This window comes from Vulpes vulpes, chromosome 5 (genome assembly GCF_048418805.1).
Source record: "Vulpes vulpes isolate BD-2025 chromosome 5, VulVul3, whole genome shotgun sequence".
NCBI lineage: Eukaryota > Metazoa > Chordata > Mammalia > Carnivora > Canidae > Vulpes > Vulpes vulpes.
In genome coordinates this window covers 72954110-72977846 of record NC_132784.1, presented here as the reverse complement: position 1 = coordinate 72977846, position 23737 = coordinate 72954110, and the positions used below count along the sequence as shown (strand labels likewise).

The window sequence follows — 23737 nt, the reverse complement described above, 5'->3', positions numbered from 1 at the left end:
TGGGACTTTGAGGGAATTAAAAGATCAGACCAGACCTCCAGGCAATTAATGACTTTCCTAAAATCACAAGATTCCCACTGGCAAAGCCACCCTATGCCACAAAAGCCTGCTACTGGCAAGGACAGGGAAACAACATGAAACAACAGAGACATAAGGATGACCTGTGGAATGTGGATAGTTGGATGTGTCGCCCTCTTTCCTTCTGGGGGCGGGTGCACTACAGTAAGGTTATTTGCTCTAGTTCATACGGCACAGCCCTGCATTCAGCCCAAGTCATCTTCTGACTGGTAGACAACAGCTGTTCCTGGACTCCCTGTTACATGCTCTGGACCAGCCCTCAGAGGGCTGCTGTGCTCTTCCCCTTAGGACTGGTTCCACCCTTGCCCTCTTGAGTACTTGCCTCCATCCACCTGCTGCCAGTGGATCTGCCTCCTCAAGAGTCACACCCCGAGTCAGCCTTTCTGCCCATCCTGCTCTGATAACCTGGATTTTCTTTAGATCAGCAGTTTGGATTGTGCTGGGCTTTGACGCCTCCTGGATGTGGACTCCACCTCCTTTCTCTGAACTGTACACAAACTTAAGGACCATGCTCTACAACCCAGTCCCCGCCCCCAGGGTCGGAGGGAGGGGCCCCTTTTCAGAGTGTCCGACTAGCCCAGAAGGCCTGGTCTGCTCAGCTGTGACTGGGGGTAAGGTGTGCCACCCCCGCTCACCCCTCACCTTTTTATACAGGTCCCACAGACGGTAGTAGAAGAGGCGGCATGAGAGGCAACCAAAGCGCAGGTAGGGGCTAAGGCCTGTGGGGCTGGCCAGCAGGGAGTTGGCGTTCATTCGGGGTCTCTCATAGTTGGCAACCCAGGCCTGCAGTGGGAAAAGAAGGCAAAGAAAGGAAAGGCCTGGATGTTGCAGAGGAAAAACCCTGAGGCACTGGTGTAGGGCTTTCCTTCATGGCTCACTGTCACGTGGATTCTCCCGTGTGGTCTGAGCAATCCTCTGGGGCAGCATCTATCAGTACCTCTTCTTGAAAATGAACAATGAAGCTCAAAGGGTTATGTGGCTCTTCTGGGATTACTGAGGTGGTAAAAGACAGGGCTAGGGGGAGGACTTAGCTTCTGCCTCCAGATTCCATCTATATCTGATAAAGACTTTCTCTTCCTCAACTCCTTGCACCCTCTTTCTCTTTGTGATGTCTCTTTCACAAACTTTACACCCTCTGCAGAACTCCTCCTCCACACCTCCCCACCACCCCTCAGCAAGTGACTGTCCTTCCTTCCTGTAAGGAAATGGGAGCCCTTGGCTGAAAAATTCTCAACTCTTAGCTACCAAATCTACAAACTCACCTGTGTCTACACCTTCCCCTTACCTCTCCCTGCCCCTCCAGTGACCCTATCCAAAGCCAAGGCCTCCCCTGGCTCTGGAGCCCTCCCCTCTTCCTTCTCCTGCACCTTCCATCTTTGCCTCTCCAGTTTCCACTGCAAGAATATTGGGGACATCATCTCATTTCTCTGCAAACAAAAGGAAAAAAAAAATAATAAAGGACCTCTGGTAAGCCTGTGGGCCTTTACCCTCAGGTCCTCTTTCCTCTCTGCATAGCCCATGTCCCCACAGCCTGCACCTCTTGGCCCCAGCATGGCTTCTGCCTTCACAGCTTCACTGCTTTCACTGCTCCCCCCAAGCTGGCTCCCTCCAGAGTCCCTGTGATCTCCATGCCACTGAGTCCCACAGGCATAGCCTGTTATATTTTTGGACCTCTCAGCACACCTCACCCTGCTCCCGTCTCCATACTCTCTGTTCCCTTGGCCTCTGGACTCCATACACTCCTGGCTGCCTCCCATGTGGCTGGCTGTGTCCCCTCCCAACCCCCTCAACGTTGGCATCTCAGGACTCTGTGCTGGGCCCCTACTCAACTGTGTTCCTGGGGAAGCACATTCAGTCCCAAGGCTCCCAACACTACCTCTCTGCAGATGATCAATCCGCGGCTCCAGCTCAGACTGCTCAGCTACCATTTAGCTAGACTCCCAGATTACTCTATCCAAGTCCCAGCCAGGATCTCCACCTGATTGCCATCCAGGCCCCTCAAAGTGTAACAGCTCTTTTCTTCAGACCACCCTTCCATCGGCATTCCTAGCTCAGAAAGTGCCCAGTCATCCACCTGGTTGCCCATGCCAAAGGTCTGGCCATCACCTTTGACTTCCTTGTCACCAAGTTCTGTCAATTCTACCGTTCAAATAATCCTCAAATTTGTTCTTTTCTTCCCATCCCTCTTACTACCAACCTGGTTCAGGCTAAGATGTAGACTAGACAACTGTGACCCACAGGTCAGATGTAGACTCCAAACTGACCTCCCTGCATCTTTTCTCATTCCCCTCTAATCCCATCTCTACACTGGGAGCAGAGTGATTGCTTAAGCACGCCATCCTGCAGAAAAACAAAGGTGCACTGGGCTTCCTGTTGCTCTTAGGATAAAGTCCCAATCTTAAACATGACTTACAAGTACCCCATTGTCTGGGCGAGCCTGTCTTTCTAGCTTCATCTCTAGCCACTTGGCTATAAATGCTATACTCTCGTGGGACTTCGTACACACAGCTCCCTTGGCCTGGAGTGTTGTCCCCCTTTTTACTCACCTTCCTTTGGTTAACTTTGACTCTTCCTTCAAATCTCAATCTAACACTCACCTCCTCTGCAGTAACCCCTCAAGCATTAGGTTAAGTGCTTCTGACAAACGCTAAGTATATTTGCCTGCCCATACCCTTACTTATCTCCCTCTGAAAGCCTTTGTATTCTTTTTTTTAAAGATTTTCTTTTTTTATTTATTTGACAGAGAGCGCGCCAGAGAGCACAAGCAGAGGAACTGCAGAGGAGAGGGAGAAGTAGGCTCCCTGCTCAGCAGGGGAACACAAGGCTCAATCCCAGGACCCCAGGACCCGAAGAGCATGACCCAAACTGAGGGCAGATGCCTAACCAACTGAGCCACCCAGGTGCCCCAAGCCTTTAAATACAGATATAGAAGTAAAAGGAATGTGTGGCTTAATGAATTACTCTAAGGCAAACATTTGTGCAACCATCACTGAAGTTCAAGAACTGAAACTTTGCCAGCCACCCCAGAAACCCATCCCAGTCATAGTTCCCTTCTGGCTCCACAAGTAACCACTCACCCAGCTTTTATAATAATCACCTCTTTGCATTTAAAAATGCTGACATTTTTCTATTTTTGCAAAGCAAATTTGGAGGGAGGGCTTTATCTTTTCAGTCATTTCTTACATTTTTTAGTGGGGGAGGAACAGAGGGAGAGAAAGAATACAAGGCATGGAGCCAGACTTGGGGCTTGATCTCAAGACCCCTAGATCATGATCTGAGTTGAAATCAAGAGTCTGACATTTAACTGATTGAGCCACCCAGGCAAGCCTATTCCTTACATTTTTAAGTTTTTTTTTTTTTTTTTTTCCAACCACATGTGCATCCCAAGGCACTATATAGTTTAGCCCTGGCCATTTACAGGTCTTTGAGATGGTAATTTAAGTTTCCTTTTTTTTTTTTTTTTTTTTAATTTTTATTTTTTTTTTTCCTTTTTTTTTTTTTTTAAGATCTTATTTATGTATATCAGAGAGAGAAGGAGAGGCAGAGACACACAGGCATAGGGAGAAGCAAGCTCCATGCTGGGAGCCTGATGTGGGACTCGATCCTGGGACTCCAGGATCGCCCTGGACCAAAGGCAGGTGCCAAACCGCTGAACCACCCAAGGATCCCCTCCTTTTTTTTTTTTTTTTAAAGATTTATTTATTTATGAGAAAAAGAAAGAAAGCAGGGGGAGGGGCGAGAGGGAGAGGGAGAGAATCCTGAAGCAGACTCCACGCTGAGCAGGGAGCCTGATGCAGGGCTCGATTTCAGGATTCTAGATCATGACCTGAGTCAAAGGCAGACACTTAACTGACTGAGCCACTTAGGCGCCCCTCAGTTTCTTTTAGTCTACACATTTTCAGTCATTTCTTTTCTTTTCAGTTTTTCTATGGAAGAATCCAGGCCATTTAACTTGTACTGATTCTCACAGCCTGCATTTTGCTTATTGCAGACTCATGGTGTACTTACTGACTGCAAATTAGCAGCTGGTACCAGAGACTGGATTGGACTCAGGTTTGATTTCTTTGGCAAGACTGTGGGGGGACATAATGCCTGCCTATCTCTCTTTATGGGGTTAGCAGTCAGTAATGTACAATGCGTCATCACTGAAGGCCACAAAATGGTGGTATTCTAATTCTATCATTCCGTTTTCATTTAAAAATAGGGATACTTTTAAAAAGAGATGGTTGCCCTCATCTACTATTTTGGGTACCTCAGGGGCAAAGATCATACAGTGTGTCTCCCCTTTTTGGTGACAGCACCTAATTTTTTTGTGGTGATCCAGCCTTTCCTAATCTCAGTCCCTGTGGGTGAAGAGGAGCTAAGTTCACTTTTGACTCAGGGAGTAGGCTTAAGATGCAAGTTGGGCCAGGGAGAGTGCCCGTTCTTCAAACATGGTGATTAAGTCAAGGACTGTCACGTGACCAAAAACAGGCCAATGAAAACACTCCTTGGGATTTTTGGAAATGAAAACTCCTGGAATTTTTGGAAATGAGGCATGCCACTTCCTCTGGTGTGCTAAGCAACTGAAAATGAGCTGCTGGTGACCACTCCGCCACTGTTCAAGGAAAGCCCACCTGAGAATGAACTAGTAGGGAGGAAAGCAGAGCTCAGAGACAGAGAATGTATTCCTGGTAGCATTGTTTGGACACATGATTCCAGCTATGCCTAAAGGCTATGCCTTAGACTCTTAGTTACTTGAGTTCAAAGATTCCTTCTCAAAAGCCAGCTTGCAAATACAAGCTAATTAATAAAATTCTCTCGTTCTTTGTTCTAGTAACCTTCTGAACCACTTTTTCCTGATCCTCAGTACAAACAAAATTCCTTGTCTCATGCCTATCTACAATCAACTACTCTTCTGGAGACAGACTCCATACTTGCTTCATTGGGCAGTCTTTCTAGCGCTAAGCCATCTTGACGTGAGTAGACAGATGTTTATTCCAGAGTTAGAAAACTGAAGATTGAAATAAACCTCCTCAGAGCCGGCCCCTTTTCTTCTCCCAGTCATGCAGGACACAGTGTTCCCACTGATCACCATGGAGTCTGAAGGATCCTGACATAAGATCCCATGACAGACCAGACACTCCAGGGGTATGTGGAAAAGGATCCCCTGACTTGGTGACCTAAGGGACAGCCCTGCACAGCATGATTTTAAGGTAATGCTAATCCACAGGCTATAAGTTAGCTCTTTACACTTGTCAGTCTTCTACTCCTGCCATCCCATCTATCATCTCTACCACTCTGCCCCTTGGCCTGGCCTATGTTCCCAAACTGACTCCAAGAATTTTTGGGTAAAGCTCTTGATGCAGACAGGGACAGCTAGTCCTCCCCATAGCCCTTGGACATCAGTCTCATCCTTTTCAGGCAGTGAGTGGCTTCAAGTTAACACCCAGATACAGACATCAAGGCCTCTCTGAGGGAGGTCGGGCCTCTGGCCCATTTTCACTGCTGCTGAGGCATCTTCAGGGCTGGGAAGCATTTTTCCTATGTAGGTCTGCTTGTTCCATAGTTATCACCTGGCTGCTGGGCCCAATGCCTATCCATCTGAGAATACAAAAAGTTCTGAACTGGTCTACAAACCAGCAACAGCGGGCAGAAAACCAGAGGGTGACTCAGTCCTAAGAACTTTCTCTGCTCCTCTAGCTCCAGGGTCATGGAAGCCATGTGACATTGTTAAGGAGTGCCTTTGGGGCCTCAGGGTTTTTCCTTCCCCTGTCCAATTCCTACTTCATTGGAAGATGGGTCATTTGTTCTCTGTGTCCAAACAAATGGAAATTGAAGGCTTGGAGAGGACCCAGCAAAAGGTGAGGAGGGGACACATAAACACAAAGAAATTAATCTCAGGGACTTCATCAACCAGATACCTTCTCAGTAAAGGGAACCTGCATAGATAGAGATGAAAGAAAAGCAATCGAATATAAGTTTTGAAATCACATAGAACAAAATCTCAGTCTACTACTTCCTAACCGTGTGACCTCAGGCAAGTTACTTATCCTCTCTAAACCTTAATCTCATAATCTGTCAAATGGAGAGCTTAACACCTACTTTGCAGGGATGTTGAAAAGACAATAGGAAATCATGCAAGTAGGTATTTCATCCAGAAATGCTTAGTCCAGTGAGCAGCATGTGGTAAGCATGCTCACTAAATAGCAGCAACTATTACTACTCTTACTGTCATCAGGAAGACTTTTCATTTTCAACCACTCTGAGCTAAGAGGCACGAAAGGACATGAAGGCTGACCCTCATATCCCCTACTGCTTGCGCTTTGTGACCCAGAAACAGGGACCATACCTTCCGTTCCAAATGCTTATCCAGCCGGGCCAGAGCTTCCGTCTCTCCTCCTTGCCAAACAGCTGGGCCAAGTCCTTCAGTGGGGAACCCTATAAGAGGAGGAGGTCACAGGACCAGAGGTCAGGCCATTTCAGTGATAGCTCAGGAAGTCTTGACACATCGGTGTGTTCTCTGAGCTTCATGGGAACTAAACCATGTTTTTGGTGCTGCTGGGGCTGAGATCATCCAAACATTTCAGCATTTCCCAGGTTGTCCCAGTTCTCTTTCCACTGTGACTTTTTTCTCTCCTTTCCTTTGCCTTCCCTATCCCAGCCACTCCTCATTCCAGGCACATGAAAACAATCCTGCACTGCTCACCCTATCGGGTTGGCTGGCAGTGATAGCAGTTTTCAGGTGAGGAAGGCTAACTTTATTCAGGTCAAGAAATGGGGGCTGAGAGAGAAAGGGGAGAGAGAGTATAAGTCAGTAATCTGAGGGGCTTACCAACCCCTTTTAATGGGAGCAATACTTGTTATCTTGGTATTGAGGAGTCCACGGAGACTGAAAGGCCTATATTGAGGCCTATATCTTCTGAGACAGAGAAGTAGAAAAACGGGAGCAGGAATTAGAAACATAACATTATGTATGTGAGTAAGCACAGAAAAAAGATTGGAAAGACATGCTCCAAAATCAGGAGTGCTTGGGGTCACTGTGATTGTTATTTTTATTCCTGTTTCACTGTGTCTTCTACACTGTCTATAATAACATGTGTCACTTTGACAAAGAAGATAAAGCCTACTTATCTTACAAAACATGGGCCCTGGCAGGAAGTACGCACCCAGCTCCTCAAGGGAGGGCACGCCATAGGTGTCGTCATGGTTGTCCTGGATGTCGGCCCTGCAGCTCTCCATCTGCTGGCTCGTCACAGAGCCCACGGGCTTCTTGGGCAGTTCCATGCGGCTGATGATGGCTTGGAAGCGCTTATAGGTAAGGGGTGGCTTCTGCCCATTCAGCTCAATAATCCTGGGAATCCCAAAGCACACCTAACGTCATGCACAAGGCGCTTCATTTTAGGTCCCTGCCCACCCAGAAAAGAACCCAGACTTTGAAGGCTTAGAGGGTGGCTTTCCTCATCCACTCATGGGTCCCACCCCTAAGTGGAAAGGAAGGGGCAAGGGAGGCTACATCTCCATTTTACCGAGAGGGAAAATGAAGCCCAGAGAGCTGGAGCAGGTGCCTCAGGTAATGGAGCAAGGCAGGGCCAAAGCTGGGACTCAATTCCAGGTTCCCTGGTGTCGACGTTGGAGCCTCCTAAAGACAGAGACTGACCATATCTCTCTAATCATAGAAAAATCCCCACTAGTCTTCTTGGTACTCTGCCTGTGTCCAAGCTATGGGAATCCTCACAGCGCCTTCCTTTCTCTCCCAACATAAACCTTCATGAAGTTCTTTGATAAGAACGGCAAGCATATTCTTTTGTCAAAAAATCATTCCCTTCTTGGCCCCAATTTATCAGAACAGAGAGGTGGAGAACAGTTTATTCTTCCTAGATCAGAGACTGGGGCTGGGGTTAACAGCAACAACTATTTAAAGGGTGTTTGGCAGTTTACAATTTTTTTTTTTTTATGACCAAAGGAAACAGACCTGCATTTAGGTAAGAAAAGAATATATAGGACTAAAAGGAGAACTGAGGCTGTTTCTATAAAATGCACTGGGGTGGTCAGGAGCCAGATTCCCAGGGTTCTTCCTGTTGGCCAAGAGGCAGTTTACGCAAGACCTGGCTGGCTGGGTGAGTTCACTGTGGGGATATAAGGTTGGCTGCAGCCCCTTGCAGTACCTCGCCCTGTCCTCTGGCACGTGGCAGGAGGAGGAGCTCCACACCCAGGGGCTCCTCCTGAGAGCTAGCTCACGTGCAGAGATGTGTGACCTGGCCTCTTGGCAGCCATCACCATCACCAAAGGGGGGCAGGGAGCAGGGAAGGCTGCTGGCTTGGCAGCAACAGCAGCAGCAGCAAGAGGTTGACAGCTCTGCCAGAGAAGGGGAAGAAAGGGTTTCCTCCTAGATGCTCTGAAAGCAGAGGCTTGTCCCTAGGGAAGGAGGCTGCTCTGTAGTTATCAGCCCCCTGCAGGGATCTCTAGAGACTCCCACACAACATCTAAAAGCATGGCCTGGAAACCCAGATAGCCAGGGGAGCCCAAGGAACTCATATAATTACAGAAATTGGACCTATGAGAACAGAGCTCTGTCAGGAGGGGTAACAGGCAGGGGCCACTGAGGTCAGAGGACAGCCTTTCAGTAGCAGGACAAGTGGGAGTGTTGAAGAGCAGTTGGGACAGCAGATTAGAAGCAGATCTATAGAGGTCTTGTGTAGGGATCCTCATTGCTTTTATCCCTCAGCCCTAGTAAGCTTCTTTGCACCCAAACTGGTTAAAGCTCTTTGTGATTTGTTCCACAGGCCCCAACTCTGGCTCATTCCCCTCCAGCTCCTAGAAAATGCCATACTTCATGTGCTAGGTGGCTCCATTGGTAAACCTCCCAGAGTTCTGCTCAGCAGGGGACCAAAACACTGACTCCCACAATTGGCAACCTGACCCCTGGGACCCATGTCTTACTTGTCCAGGTCATAGAGAGTATGAGAGTTCTCAGTCACCACCTCCACACCAGCCTCCTTGGCCATCTTCATGATGGCTGCATCCCGTTCTTTCCCAAAGGGTTCGGAGTCATATTCAAAGGTCAAGCGGGTCACCCCCCATTCCTGTGGGGAGAGAATCTGTTAAGCTAAACACTAGGGGAGGAGAATGAAGCTGAGGACTCAGCTCCTTCCTGGGAAGAAATGAGCCTAGAGATCTGTGGCTCATGGGCCAAAATGGGCTGCAGAACAAACTAGGGACAAAGATTTAACTGGAAAGCAAATAATCTGAGGTTCCTAAAGTTTGAGAAGAGCAGCAGGCCTTTGAGATGAAGCCATTAGCATGCCAACAGTGGAGCCTAGGCTAGCGGAATCAAGAGAGAGGTGGGTAGTCCTGTACATTTGCTGTGTCCTTGGTAGGAGAATGAAGTAGGAGGCTATAAATACAATGCTCTCAGGGGAGCCCCTAGTTCCAGAAAGAAGCACTGACTCACTGATGGAGACAGTGGAGACAGGATCACTGCCTCCTTCCTGCCCAGCATGCCTTTCCCAGAGCTCTCAGGGCCCTGAAAACTTCTGGCTTAGTTTTCTTGGCAGACTTGTGCTATGTGAATTGTCTTAATGGTTTCCACAGCAACACTCCTGGGGCTAGGAGCAAACAGAGCTAACAGGCTCTAGCTCTCAGAAGGCTGGGGAAGGAGGAGCAATCCTTAGTCCAGAGGTCAGAGAAATCAGACCAGAGGGGCCACATGTTAAAAAAGAAGGGAATTCTTTTTCAAGCCTTTAGTCTTTCCTAGTAGAATTTTCTAGATTTCCTTGCAATGCTGGAAGAAAGCTGGCCTAGTGAAAGGTTGTACAGATAACCCACAGAAAGCCCTAAAACAGAACTAGCAAGAAGAAAACCACGTTCCAACCAAAGTCTCTGGTCTTGGTCCCTTAATACTCTAAGCCCCTAGGGCAAATGTCCTGGCTATGCAGGACCTAACTGAGTCCTGCCTGTGGTGAGGATCCTGACAAGGGCTGGCTATCCCTCATCCAGGATAATGGGACTAAACATTTATTGAGCCCTTACTATGAGCTGGGTACCGTGCTTAGCAACTCATATAGATGACATTGGTAAAAAAGCATAACTCTGAATAATATTAAAAATATTAGGGATCCCTGGGTGGCGCAGCGGTTTGGCGCCTGCCTTTGGCCCAGGGCGCGATCCTGGAGACCCGGGATCGAATCCCACGTCGGGCTCCCGGTGCATGGAGCCTGCTTCTCCCTCTGCCTGTGTCTCTGCCTCTCTCTATCTCTCTGTGACTATCATAAATAAATAAAAACTTAAAAAAAAAAATAAAATAAAGAAAAAGAGGTATAGCTTCTGTCTCTTTAAAAAAAAAAAAAATTAAAAATATTGTTAAAAAAATAAAGAAATAAAATATTGTTAGATGCCACTTTCTTCAAAAAGCTTTCCTTCTTGAGAAGAAAGATCTCCTCTTTCAATAGGATTTTCCTGTACCTTGCCCTTTACCCATCATCACAGCATTTATCATATGGCAGTGAAATTGTCCAGTACTTGCCTCTTTCCTCCATTAAGAGTGTGAACTCTCAGAGCAGAAACCATGCTATCTCATCATTACCCTAGTACCTCGTCGGGAGCCTGGGACATAGTAGAAGCTCAATAAATATATAGTAGTAAACTCCTATCTGCAGGGAATGTGTTCCAAGACAACCAGTGGATGCCTGCAACTGCAGATAGTACTGAACCCTATGTATAGTATTTTGTTTTTTCCTATACATACTTATGATGAACTTTAATTTATAAATTAGGCACAATAGATTAACAAGAGTAACTAATAATAAAATAGAACAATTATAAAATATAGTGTTATTTTGTGTATATAGAACAATTATAAAATAAAAGTTACATGAATGTGGTCTCTCTCTTAAAATACCTATTACTATACTTACCTTTCTTCTTGTGATGATGTGAGATGAGTACTTTTGCCTGTTTGGGCCATAAAATGTGCTTTATAAAGAAAGGGGTTGGGTGGGAGGGTGAGGGAAGTGGGCTGGCTACTTGATAGAAGAGACAGAGGTCTACATGGTACCCAAGTGAAGATTTTATCAACCATTTGCCCCAAGAGAAGCAGGGAGCTCCCTCAAAAAGGCTGATTTTTCCCCCCAATAAGCAGCACACAACAAGACAGGAAACGCCCTGTGCTAAAAAAGGAAAACTTGTCTTCAAACCCCTGGCATAGAGAAGAGCCCTAATAAATCTTGTTGGCATGAGCTAAGAAAACATCTGAGGAAGCCAGTGGCATCCAGGGTGGAATAACTTGCTACATCCCTTGTCTGGACTGAGCTGGGAACTTTCCAACAAGACACTGGTTTCACAGAATTTTTTTCCTTAACACAGTTTCCATTCTGTTGGCAAGTTGATAGGGTTAGCTCCCCACTTCCCTACAGGCTAGCGCTGACTGGTTCCATTTTCTTAGTCAGAATATCACCTCATTTAGTTTGCAGGGAAAGTCCAGACAAGAGAATCTCACCGTCTTCTCTAGGACTCAGCACACTCACCTTGAATAGCCTTGGGAATACGTCAGCGGGTTGTCCCCGGACAACGAATAGCCGGGAGTTCAGTTTCCTTAAACTTGTATCCAAATCTTCCAGAGACTGAAGTAGGAACCTACAAGAGCCGACACAGGCCTTTTAGTGGTAACATTCAAAAGAGGCACTCTTTTGCCTGACAAAGCAGGGAGACCCTGGTACACTGTTTACGCTAAACAAATAGCATCACTAGTCCTCTGCTCTAGCTATGACACGGGAGGTGGGGGGGTGGGGAGCATGGCCTCCACTGAAATCCTGACTTAGCCACTCACTAGCTCTGTGACTTTAAGCAGTTACTTAATTTGTTTAGCTTTTCTTTTTTTTTTCCTCTGATCGGTAACACGGAGTTGATGTTCGTACCCATCTTCTAGAATTGCTACGGAAAGAAAATGAAATAATGCATGAAAAACTTGAGTACAGTGCCCAGCATAGAGAAAACCTAGGACAAATGTGAGCTGCTCCTACTCTGTGGCTTTTCTGTGAGCTGAGGCAAGGCACTTGCTCCTTCTCAGTCACAAGGCTGTTGTGAAAATCAAAAGGGAAAACAGGGGAGAAAGCCATCTGACAAACAAGAACAAAACTGTAGTCCTACTAGAGAGGAACAAGGCTGCAACTGCCCTGGCAAATCCTACCTACCTGGTCCAACAGACCCCCTGCCTTTCTGTCGGCATGCTTTAGGCTGTACACATGTCTACTGCCACAGCTCCACAGCCTGGGCTGGGGCCCAAGTTCCCAGGGTTTCATCAGGCAGGTGGCTCATTCTCCGGGGCTCTGGCCACCAGATTCTCATCCCGAGAGAGGTCTTAGGAGGTACTTCTCCATAGGATACCCTTACATGCTTTTGGGGCTAGGGGGCTGAGGTAGGGACCCTCAGATACTCAAGAGACCTACCCTTGAGAGCTGGATTACTATGCAGAAGAGCATTTGCTGAGCACCTCACTTATTTTTATTTGACTACAAACATTTATTTACTGTTCAGTTAGGCATAACCACCTTTCTGAGAAATCTATCAATACGTTTTTGTGACATGTGTTTTATTTAAAAATTTTTTTAAGTTTATTCATTTATTTTTTTAGTAATCTCTACACCCAACGTGGGGCTCAGACTTACAACCCTGAGATCGAGAATCACATGTTCTACCGTGATGGCTAGCCAGGTGCCCATGACGTGTTTGTTTATTTCTTTATTTTTAAAGATTTTATTTTTAAAGAATCTCTATAACCAATGTGGGCTCGAACTTACAGTCCTGAAATTAAGAGTTGTATGCTCAGGGTGCCTAGGTGGCTCAGTCAAGTGTCTGACTCTTGATTTTGGCTCAGGTCATGATCTCAGGGTGCCCCAAGTCAGGCTCTGCATGCAGCCTGCTTAAGATTCTCTCTCCTCTCTCTCCCTTCCTCTGCCCCTTCCCCAGCTCCTTCCCTCTTAAAAAAGAAAAAGAAAGAAAGAAAGAAAGAAAAAAGAAAAGAAAGAAAAGAAAAGAAAAGAAAAGAAAAGAAAAGAAAGAAAAAGAATTGCATGCTCTATCCACTGAACCAGCCAAGCGCACTAACATGTGTTATATGTTTAAGTTAAATGAAATTAACATTTTTAAAAAAGATTTTATTTATTTATTTGAGAGAGAGAGAAAGAGATAGCAACAGAGAAAGCAGGAGCAGGGAGGATAGGAGAAGCAGGCTCCCCACTGAGCAGGGAGTCAGGAGCTCTATTCCAGGACCCTGGGATCATGTCTGGGATCATGACCTGAGCCTGAAGGCAGATGCTTAATCAACTGAGCCACCCAAGTCCTCCCAAAATTAACATTTTAAACAGATAACTATATATTGTAAAATTCATGTTATAAAAAGGTACATGGTAAAAAGCCTCCACTCGGGATGCCTGGGTGGTTCATTAGTTGAACATCTGCCTTCCTCTCAGGGAGTGATCCTTGGCCAGGGATCAAGTCCCACATCAGGCTCCCTGCAAGAAGCCTACTTTTCCCTCTGTCTATGTCTCTGCCTCTGTCTCTCTCATGAATAAACAAATAAAATCTTAAAAAAAAAAAAAAAGCCTCTCCTTTATCCATCAGGAATTTAATTCCCTTCCCCAGAGGCAAACAATGTCAGTGATGTTACATATCTGTTTATGGTTTTAAAGCATATTTTCTTTTTAATTCTTTCAATATATTTTAAATGGAAATACTGTCTTCATTTTATAAATGAGGAAAATGAAATACAGAGAGGATAATTAATTTGCTTAAGATCATAATTATTAAGCGACAAAGCTGGGATAGGAACTTGTGCCCCATTTCTAAAGCTTTTTAGTGGCACCCCGGGGCTGAGATTCTGCTGGACCTCAAGTGTTTGGAAACATCCCTCTCTCTGACAAACACAAACCTGACTATATAGGTAATCCACTGACATTCTGAACTTCTTGAGGAGCTAAGCCCCAACAGGTCAGCCTGGTTCTACCATCTACATGTTATCATCTCCCACCCATCTCTGTCAATGATGGAAATCACTCGATTTTATTTTGAACACAATGAAGCCCTGTGCCGTCTCTGTAGCACATCACATCCCCCGATGGCTGCAGGCTTACAGGAGCAGCCCCTGTTCCCAGGCTGCCAGCTAGAACCAGTCCCCATTGCTGCCTCTGACGTCTGCATCATGACACTCCCATGGCAGTGGCAGCAAATGCCACAGACCCACATTCCAGCAGAGCTGAGTGAGTCCCAGGCTCAGCCCAGAGCGTTATGCAGGCCTGCAGAGACTCTCCCAGAAGTGGGGATGGGAAACTGCTGCTTTCTGCAAATCCTAAGCTCCGCCTCTGTGAATTTCTGTTTTTGAGAAACTGACACCCTCAGAAAAGGAAAGCTAAACCCAGAGTGACGCACTTGCACTTGTGTCCGCCTCCTCCCAGGCCACGCTGTTCCTCTCAAGAGATGAAGAAGAGAGACCCATGTGAACAGTCTCGGACCACGGAAACCTGGGTCCGGCCGGGGAGAATGCCGGGTGTAACTGGCAACTTAGATTCTATCACCTCTGGGCACAGGGTCCTCCATCTGTGGCTCTCAGGAATGTCCCTGCCATGCACGCTGGTGGCCTCCTCCCTCTCAGTCCACCAGGCTGCACAGGCTTTCAGTTTGAAGCTATAAATAAGGCTGACGTGCACATGAAAGCTAGGCTCCCGCTGCCTCCCCAGAGCTTCATTTCTAGACCTCATTTACTAAAAGGAGAAATTCTGGAGTAAGCATCTCTGAAGTAAGATAAGTAAGATAACCCCATGACAGCCCTTTTCTTTGACAAGAGAAATCTCTACAGTTGAAGCAGGAAGTAGAAGGCCCGACTCTGAACTCAACAACCTAATGATAATAATGATAACAGCAACAACTTACATTTAATGAGCATCTGCAGTGAACCCAGCACTAGTCTATTTAGTTTACATACATTATCTCATTTCATTTTCAAACAGATCTGTGAAGCAGGTACCATGATTATTCTCATTTTTACAGATCTGGAAACAGAGCCTAATAAGTGGCCAGAATTCAAACCAGGCAGTGTGGCTCAGCGTCTGCATTCTTAACCACCAGGCTCCACTGCCTCTTGACCAGGACTTCCAGCCTGAGCACTGAGGCTGCGCTGCCCAGGACGCAACTGTCAAGAACTGCAGCCATCTCCTCTGAGGCTCAACAGCTTTAAACCACCCAGAAGCTTGTTGAAATGCAGAATCTCAGACCTCTAGGATCAGAATCTGCATTTTAGCAAGAGGCCCTGGTGATTCCTCTGCAGGATAAAGGTTCGCAAGCACTGTTCTAGAAAACTGAACCTCACTTTAGCTTCTGTTTACAAGTTGCCTTTCTTTGCTTCTAACTTGTTCCTACTAAACTCTCTCTCTTTGAGATCCTGGTTTCTGCTTCCTTTTTGGTGCTCTAGAGATGCTGTTACTTCCAACTTCCCTCCTCAATCTAGCCCTAAAGGGCTTCTCCAGGAAGGAGGCTTAAGGATGGCCCCCATAAAAGGCAACAGGCCCCCAGGAGCCCAAGCCTCCAGGCAGCCAGAGAAAGAGAAGCCACTGCTATGGTACTTTACCTGCCAGGTGACAGTTTTGCATAACACCAAAGAAAGGAGGAACAGGAACAGCGCTGCTACTGAGCAAATGCTCCCTGGGGCAGGTGTGTGCATTCTTTCACTGGAGAGAATCTGGGGCTTTTTGCCATTCTTTAGAGCCCTCCTCTCTACATGGCCAGTTTCTCTTCACTCCAATGGGGTGAACTCTAAAGAAAACTGGCCTGGGCATTGGACATGGTGGTGCTTGAGGTTGGCAGTTCACCCTTGGCAGCTCCAAGCTGAGCTCACATGGCCAAAATTCAGAGCACACGGTCCTGTGCAAGCAGTTGAAGCTCACCCTTAGGATTAGACAACATGTGCAATTGAATTACATTATGTAAGTGCTCTGGAGCTAGAGGCAGACGGTACTGGAGAAGACCAAACAGGGATTTCCAAAAATACAGAAAGGATTCTGTAATTCAGGTACTCCATGGCGCTAGCCCTTTAGAATAAGATAGGCAGATCTTTAGAGAAGACCTTCCCTAGAGATGGCAAATTCTGCGTTGAGGAATATTTTATTTGTTATTCATAGGAAGAGGGAGAATGATAGTGAACTCTTTTTTTGGGTCCAGATTGCCCTTGACCAAGTTTTTCTGCTTCAAGCCAAAGTTATCTAACTATATGATGATATCATAGGCTGGCCCAGACTGGTACATACAATATTAATAGAAATTAATTTATCCTAAGTAAGAGAGCATAAGCCCCATGGAAAAAGGTAACTCAAATCTACAATCCATAGCAGGAATTGATTTCTAAGTACTGCTCAGTTAAAAATATATTTATTCTTCCCTAATTTTGAAGACAAAGATGAAGGTTTTCATCCCTTTTTGGCACATGGAAACGTTTCCTCAGTAGCAGAACAGTAAAGTGACTCTCCTGGGTACCAGTGTGAACAGCTCAAAGAAATTCGGGTTTCTCCCCCAACAGACTACAGCTGTCAATGCCCTGCTTGTGGACCAAGTCCTAGGGAAGAACCAACCCAACTGACAGTCTCATAGTGATTAGCTTCCAGCACTGGGATGAGAGACACACTTGGTCTTTACCAGATATCCTGGAGGTCCCAGTTCATGTCATTTATTAATTCTGAGCTATATGGGCTGATATTTTCTTTTTACCAATTCCCCCTGTCCAGCAGCTCCTGGATACAGGTGCAGCACAGGGTCAGGAAGAAAATGAATTAAATAAAGGGTGCAGTGAATTGTTGCCAATATCGATCTAGGTTGCAGGAGCAAGAGGAAGGCAATAAAAACCTATTTTGAGTACCCATTTTTAAATCTAGAAGCCGATCACCCCCTTTCTGGGGTGGCTCTCATTGCAGTACCTCCTTCCACATGTAGCAATTTTGGGGATGGTGGGGCTGGGAAAAAATGGCAAAGGGGTTAGACAAGTAGTGCTTGACCAAAAAACAAAAAAAGTCCTGAGGTTCACTGAGCTACAATTAGCCCATTAGCTTCCCACTACCACCAAGGCAAGGAGTAGGCTAGCCCTTCTGCTATGCTAATATACATATTTCTTGGTTGCTTTTCTTTGTCCTCTTTTACTCATAGAAAGTGCCATTCATAGTTATTTTAATCTGATTCGCCTGCTGAAAAATTCTGTGCAGGAGGTAAGAAATGCAAGAGAACAGACATCTCAGATCTTGATTTTCCCCCCACCTCTTGAAGATGGCCCATGGGCCACCCTTTTTAGGGAGGCTTCTCAGAGGCAGCAACTGAAGTAGCTGCAGAACTAGGACATTATGCTGCAGCAGAGTTGTCTCAGATCACTCCCAGATCCAGAAACAGCCACCGGAAGATTACACAGACTGTAGTTATGCCAAAGTACAGCTGGCTCCATCACTCCTCCAACCCCCACCTGAGTGTGTAAAACAATCTGCTGCTCTGCCCTGGATCTGATCATGGGAGCAAAGAGTATGGTGAGAGTTCCCTAGGTCTGATTATGGGAGCAAAGAGTATGGTGAGGATGTCCTGGATCTGATCGTGGGAGCAGAGTGTGGTGACGGTTGTCCTGGATTTGATCATGGGAACAAAGGGTGTGGTGAGGGTGCCCTGGATCTGATCATGGGAACAAAGAGTGTGGTGAGGGTGTTCTGGATCTGATCATGGGAGCAAAGAGTATGGTGAGGGTGCCCTGGATCTGACCATAGTAACAAGAGTATGGTGGGAATGGCACCTGCCTATCAGTTTCCAGGCCTGAGAGCAGTTATCATATTCGATCCATTTTGTGTTTTTTCATCTCTTTCTTCTGAATGCCAAAGCTAATTAGCCTCCCTGACAATGCACTGCAACACATTCCTCAAGCTGTGAGGCTCAAGTCTGTGGTTCTCCAGTCCAGTGCTTCTTAGGCCTCACTGCACACGAAAGCTTTAAAAATCCTAATTCCCAGGCCAGAACCTAGAATCATGAAATTGGAACTGGGGGAGGATGGAGTCCAAGCATCTGTTAAAGGCCCTTTAGTGATTCCCATATGCAGCAAGATTGATACTGCTCTAGTCTGTCCCCCTATTTTATTTATTTCATGGCACTTAGTTCTGCTAAAGTATGGTTGTTTACTTGTCTCCCTCCACTAAAATGTAGGCTCCAGGAGCTCTGGACACCACAACTGCTTGTTCACTGCTGTGTCCCTAGCAACATCCAGGTCAGTGCCTGGAAGATACTAGGAACTCATCAATCATTGTTCAATTAATTTCTACATTCCTACACGGCCTCTGACTTCAGGATTTCACTCAGGCATCCGAGCCACCATATTTCCTTTTCTCCTTCACTTGCTCAAAAGCACAATCACACAAGAGTGACCATAAACACCTAGTTCCTGGCAAATCTGAGTTTAATCAGCAACAGAGGTTTTCTTGTTGATTTTTAATCTCTCCTACCACAAAGGAGTAGGCAGCTCTATGCAATGTCCCCCCAAACCTGGTAAAAAACAAAACAAAACAAAACCTCTTTCATGACAATGTAACAAGCAAGTGCTCAGATTCTATTTACTCCGCTCTAATTGGCACACTGCCACAGACAGAGGGCAAAGTCTGAGGCTTGGTTAAATGTCTAGGCTAGGGATGGTCATTTGAGTATGTCTGTCAAACCCAACCTCCTATCTATAGAAACTGGAGCAGAGGCAGAGCAATAGAGCAGCCTGAAAACTGTGTGGGCAGGCTCTCCACAGGACTATCTTTAGTTGTTCTCTCTATATAAATGGGGCAGGAGGGGGCATTTAATAGACCCACTGCTAGGGGCACTCACTCTCCTAGCAGGGCACACACCTTGGAGAGGAAAAGAAAGGTGTACTGACAGCCACTGTATCCTGGGAATAACGCTGCCCATCAGTGGCACATGGCCACAAGCAAACATCCCTCAGAACACTGCAAACAAACCAAAGGACAGCTGTGGGGTGTTTGAAAGAGAGATGGGTACAGGATGTTTCAAAACTCCTTGGTTTTAAACACTGATTACAGAGAAAAGACATCAGCTACCTATCTGTTAATCCTTTCCCATGATTCTGTCAACTGCAACTCCGGGAATCATCATAGAGGGATCTCCTTGATATCATAGCTATCCTGCTCCCTAACCTCAGCACATCAGTTGATAAAAGTCTAATCTACAGTGTCTCAACTGTCCTTTAAAATCAGTCTCATGAGATGCCCAGGTGGCTCAGCGGTTGACGGTCTCCTTCGGCTCAGGGCCTGATCCTGGATTCCTGGGATCGAGTTCCATGTCGGGCTCCCTGAGGGGAGCCTGCTTCTCCCTCTGCCTGTGTCTCTGCCTCTCTGCCTCTCTGTCTCTGTGTGTGTGTGTCTCATGAGTAAATGAATAAAATCTTAAAAAAAAATAAAAAGCAAAAATCAGTCTCATGAGAAGAGGAGGACGAAAGTGATACTTTGGTTCCTCTTTCTTTTTTCTTTCTTTGTTGGGTTCCTCTTTCTTTCTTTCTCTCTTTTCCTAGCAAGCTCACAGATAGTGGCTGAGGGAATTCTTCAAAATAGGTCTAAGTACTCCTCTGTAGCGCAGGACACACAGTGCCTTTAACTGGACAAGCCCTTGGGGTCTTCATGATAAAGGGCGACGGCACCTGCCTTATCTAATGCTAAGCCAGGGTCTCTAGACACCTCCAGAGGCAGGAAGGCCTTGACAGAGGGAAACCAGGATGGGTGAAAGAATGGACTCAACAAGCCAGAAGCTGAGATAGAGATGGCCTTCAGGAGCCCAGTACTAGGCTCTTTACTGGAAGAACGCCAGGAGCACCTGCCGTGCTCACATCACGTACCTCCCTTCTTCCTCTTCCTGAGCACGCCTCTAAAAGCCCTAGGCCAGGAGTCCCTGCTCTGCCACCCTGGCTGCAAGTCCCTTCGGCAGGCCAACTCTGCGTCTCTAGGCCTCAGGAGTCCCACCTGTAAAACCGGGAGCAGGATCCCAGTTCGGCAGGAATGCTGTGAGGCCCCCCAGGGGCTAAGATGCGAACGCGCTCGGTGGAGGTCGAGCCGCCCCCCGCCCCCCCCCCCCCCCCCCCCCCCGGCCGTACCAAGATGACTAACTGCTTCCCCTGTCCCGGCCTCTCCCGCTGGAGGCCCGGCTCCGTCGGCCTGTCCCACCTCCCTCAGGCCCGGGGTCTTCCGGCCGTGGGCGCAGGGGGGCAGAACCTCCCGCCCTGTAGGGCCGCGGGACCGGGCTCTTCGCCGGGCGCCCTGGAGGCCGGCCGCTTGCCCCCGGCCCGCGACCCCGCTCTGGCCTCCTTACCGCCATCGGTTGATCCCCACCGAGGAGGAGGCCGCGAACCAGGGGTCCAGGATGTAAACGCAGCGTACGCAGCGCGCCCCGCGCACGGCCGCCAGCAGCGCAGGGTTGTCGTGGAGCCGCAACCCTTTGCGGAACCAGTGCACCGAGGAGGCGCCATCCACTCCGGCTGTCGGCACCGGGGCCGCCGCTGCCGCCGTCACCACAGCCGCCGCCATCACCGCTCTGACTGCTCAGGCCTCAGCCGCCCCGCCGCTCCGCCGCTCCGCCCCCGCCGGCGCCGCGGGCCCCGCCCCCGGCCCGCCCAGTGACCTATGACGACGCCGCTCCTCCCCGTGGCCCCGCCCCCCGAGGCCGCGGAGCGCCCCTGCCATTGGCTGGGCGCCTCCCGCCGGGCGATTGGCCCAGCGACGCGGAGCCCGGCTCCGCCCCCTCACGTTCCCACCATGTGTGTGTCTGGGGGAGAGGAGGCGGCGGGCTGGGCTGGTGACGCAAGCCGCGGGTCGCGGCGGAGGCCTGGGCGTGGAGCGAGCCTCCAGGGACGGCGGATCTCTTACAGGCGTCCTGTTCTAAGCCTGTGGCTGGAAGCTGTCTGGGCTTGTGGGGGTTGCTGTGCCTCCAGCTGGTGACTTAACTGGCATCATCCACTTCTGCCTCTACTCTATGACCTCATCTGCAACATTCTGCTACAGCTCCTGTTTATTCAGTGCATTTTATATACCAAGCAATGTGATAATATCCTCACATAGACTGTCTTATTCACTGTTCTTAACCCGGTTATGTTCACTCAACAGATCCCAGTGAAAGAGCTGTTATTATTCTCATCCTAGAGACAGAGAAATCTGAGGCTGCCACAGCTTGACTGACTTGCTCTGTGTCATAAAGCTAATAAAAGGATCCCACCCAGATTATTCTGAGTCTGAAGCTTCTACTTTTATCCACAAAGCTATACTTTTATCTGCGTAGAGCTCCTTGGCATTTGCAAGTGGCAGAGTCTAAGGAGGGAGGAGGAGTGCCCTGATGTGCAGCAGTGAAGGAGTTGGGAGTAGGCTCCAGCAATGCAGAGGATGTGGGTCGAGATAGTAATTATGCCATCAGATCAACTTTTCTTTTTGTTCTCTGTTTAGTAGAATAGTGGTACCTCTGTGTTCCCAAAGCACTGAACTGGATTCTGTGTGGGATTCAAAGATACAGAAGACACTGTCCTCACTACTCCCCTGGGGAGCCAAGTGGAACCCTCTTCTTCTGGAGTCTAGTACTGGCCTTGCTGATAGACTGAATGGCAAGAGAAGCATATGAACACCTGCAATGAAGTGTTGATGGTGGGCTAAGGTAGCCTAATCAGATTGGAGCGCTGTGGTTATCAACCAAAGAGCTTGTTTGAATTTGGCCCTAGCTTGTGCCCATACTCACAACCCTTCCTGAATTCAGGAATGAGCAATGAAGGAATTTAGCAATTTAGTGGCATTAATTGGCATTACTCTATAAACCACAGAATCTTTTTCAATCCTAGGTTCTCTCTCATTTGCATAACTTGTTCCTTCAAACCTGAATCACACTCCTCACCCTGTCGCCTCTTTAACTCCAGTTTGTTCTGTGTCACTGCTCTGTATGGATGTCACTTTCTTGCTGTCTGGTCCCAGCCTGCATAATGTCCATCTCATTCTGTGCTGCTTCTTATCACTGGCTTTGGTACATAGTACTGGAATTTCTTGCTTGTCTATCTGTGCCACTAGACTATAAACCCCTGGAGGGCAGGGGCCATGGCTTATTTATAGTTGAATTTTCAGGGTTTAGCACAGTGCTTGGCACTTACTGACTGAGGATTACTTGAGTACAAGTTGAACGGAGGGGGCATCTGGGTGGCTCAGTCGATTAAGCTTCTTCTGCCTTCTGTTCAGGTCATGATCCTGGGGTCCTGGGATCCATCCCCAAATCAGGCTCCCTGCTCAGCAAGGGAGTCTGTTTCTCCCTCTCCCTCTCCTTCTCCCTCTTCCCCTGCTCGTGATCTTTCTCAAATAAATAAAGAACATATAGTTTTAAAAGCTGAACAGTAACTAGTCTCAGGTTGGCAGGAACCTTAGAAGTCTATCCAGTCCTGACTCTGTCCTTGTTTTTGAATCCCAAATGCTTACTAAATGAATAGATTCCACCTCTCATTTCCTTTCTGAGACTTTGTAATTCCTCTCTCCTATCCCCTTGTCTCTCCACAAGGTGGAGGAGGAATGAAACAGAGTGTAAGGAGATAGTTATTTGCCCTAGCCTCAAAGATGGGTGCTCTTTCTCCTGAATTCCTGTAATGCTTTCTGTGTAGACTATAGGTCCCTGAGGGTGGGGACTGTGCTGATCTTGCTCATCACTTATATTCCCAGCACTAGTTTGGTACTTGACGCGTAGTAGTTGTTCAATAAATATTTGATGAATGATTGAATGTCTTTTATCTCTATCTTATTCAGGTATCATGAGAGGCAGTGTTATATAATGGTTAAAAAGCCTAATGTGCACAACTGGAGTGGCTGGATTCAGATTCTGGTTCTGCTTTTACTCTGTGTGACCTTGGTGAACTAGTTGACCTCCTTGCTCCCCATGTCCTTAAGCTATACAATAGGGATGACAATAGTAGCAAGGATATAGTAAGCATTTAATAAGAGTCAGCTACTGTTATTCTGAACAGCAGGATCTGTGTCTGCCTCTGTCTCCCTTGCAACACCTCGTTCTTGGTCTTACACATAACGAGCACTCCATGAGTTGCTGAGTGAATAAAAGATTTTAGTCGGTTTTTAAAAGACCTCAAAATTATACCAATAATGAAAAACAACAACAATCCCCCAAACCAACGCAGTGTTGCATGCATTTCTATACAAAATATTAAGTATATTCTATATTGCTGTGTCATTGTGCCTGTTATTTTAATGACTATATAATCTGTCATCATATTGATAAGGATGAATTATTTTATTGAATGATTGCATATAGTTTGAGTATAATAACAGGGTTAACACTCAAGAATGAACCAGGAAGTAAATCTGACACTGGATAGAATACTGGAGTGCAAAGTTCACTTTTGAACTTTACATTTTACAAGGGACCTAGAGAGGGGCGCCTGGGTGGCTCAGTTGGATAAGCAGCCAACTCTTGGTTTTGGTTCAGATTATGATCTCAGGGTCATGAGATCCAGCCTGGCTTGGGATCCAGTTTGCTTCTCTCCCTCTGCCCCAACTCTCTCTCTCAATAAATAAATAAATCTTAAAAAAAAAAAAAAAAGGAAATAAAAAGGACATAGAGAAATTGAAGAGAGACCAAAGAAACCTATAAA

General features: G+C 47.1%; 1 protein-coding gene across 1 annotated transcript in view; it reads right to left on the bottom strand.

The window, feature by feature from the left end:
• CRY2 (cryptochrome circadian regulator 2) overlaps positions 1-20764 on the bottom strand; it is a 34711-nt gene extending 13947 nt beyond the window's left edge. Inside the window, exons 1-6 of the mRNA XM_026004128.2 lie at positions 20425-20764; positions 11583-11691; positions 9001-9143; positions 7227-7411; positions 6410-6498; positions 721-861 (exon numbers count right to left, since the gene is read on the bottom strand). Coding sequence (XP_025859913.1) covers positions 721-861; positions 6410-6498; positions 7227-7411; positions 9001-9143; positions 11583-11691; positions 20425-20639 — 882 coding nt within the window. The 5' untranslated portion in view covers positions 20640-20764. The remainder of the gene's footprint in view (positions 1-720; positions 862-6409; positions 6499-7226; positions 7412-9000; positions 9144-11582; positions 11692-20424) is intronic.
• Positions 20765-23737: the final 2973 nt, after the last annotated feature.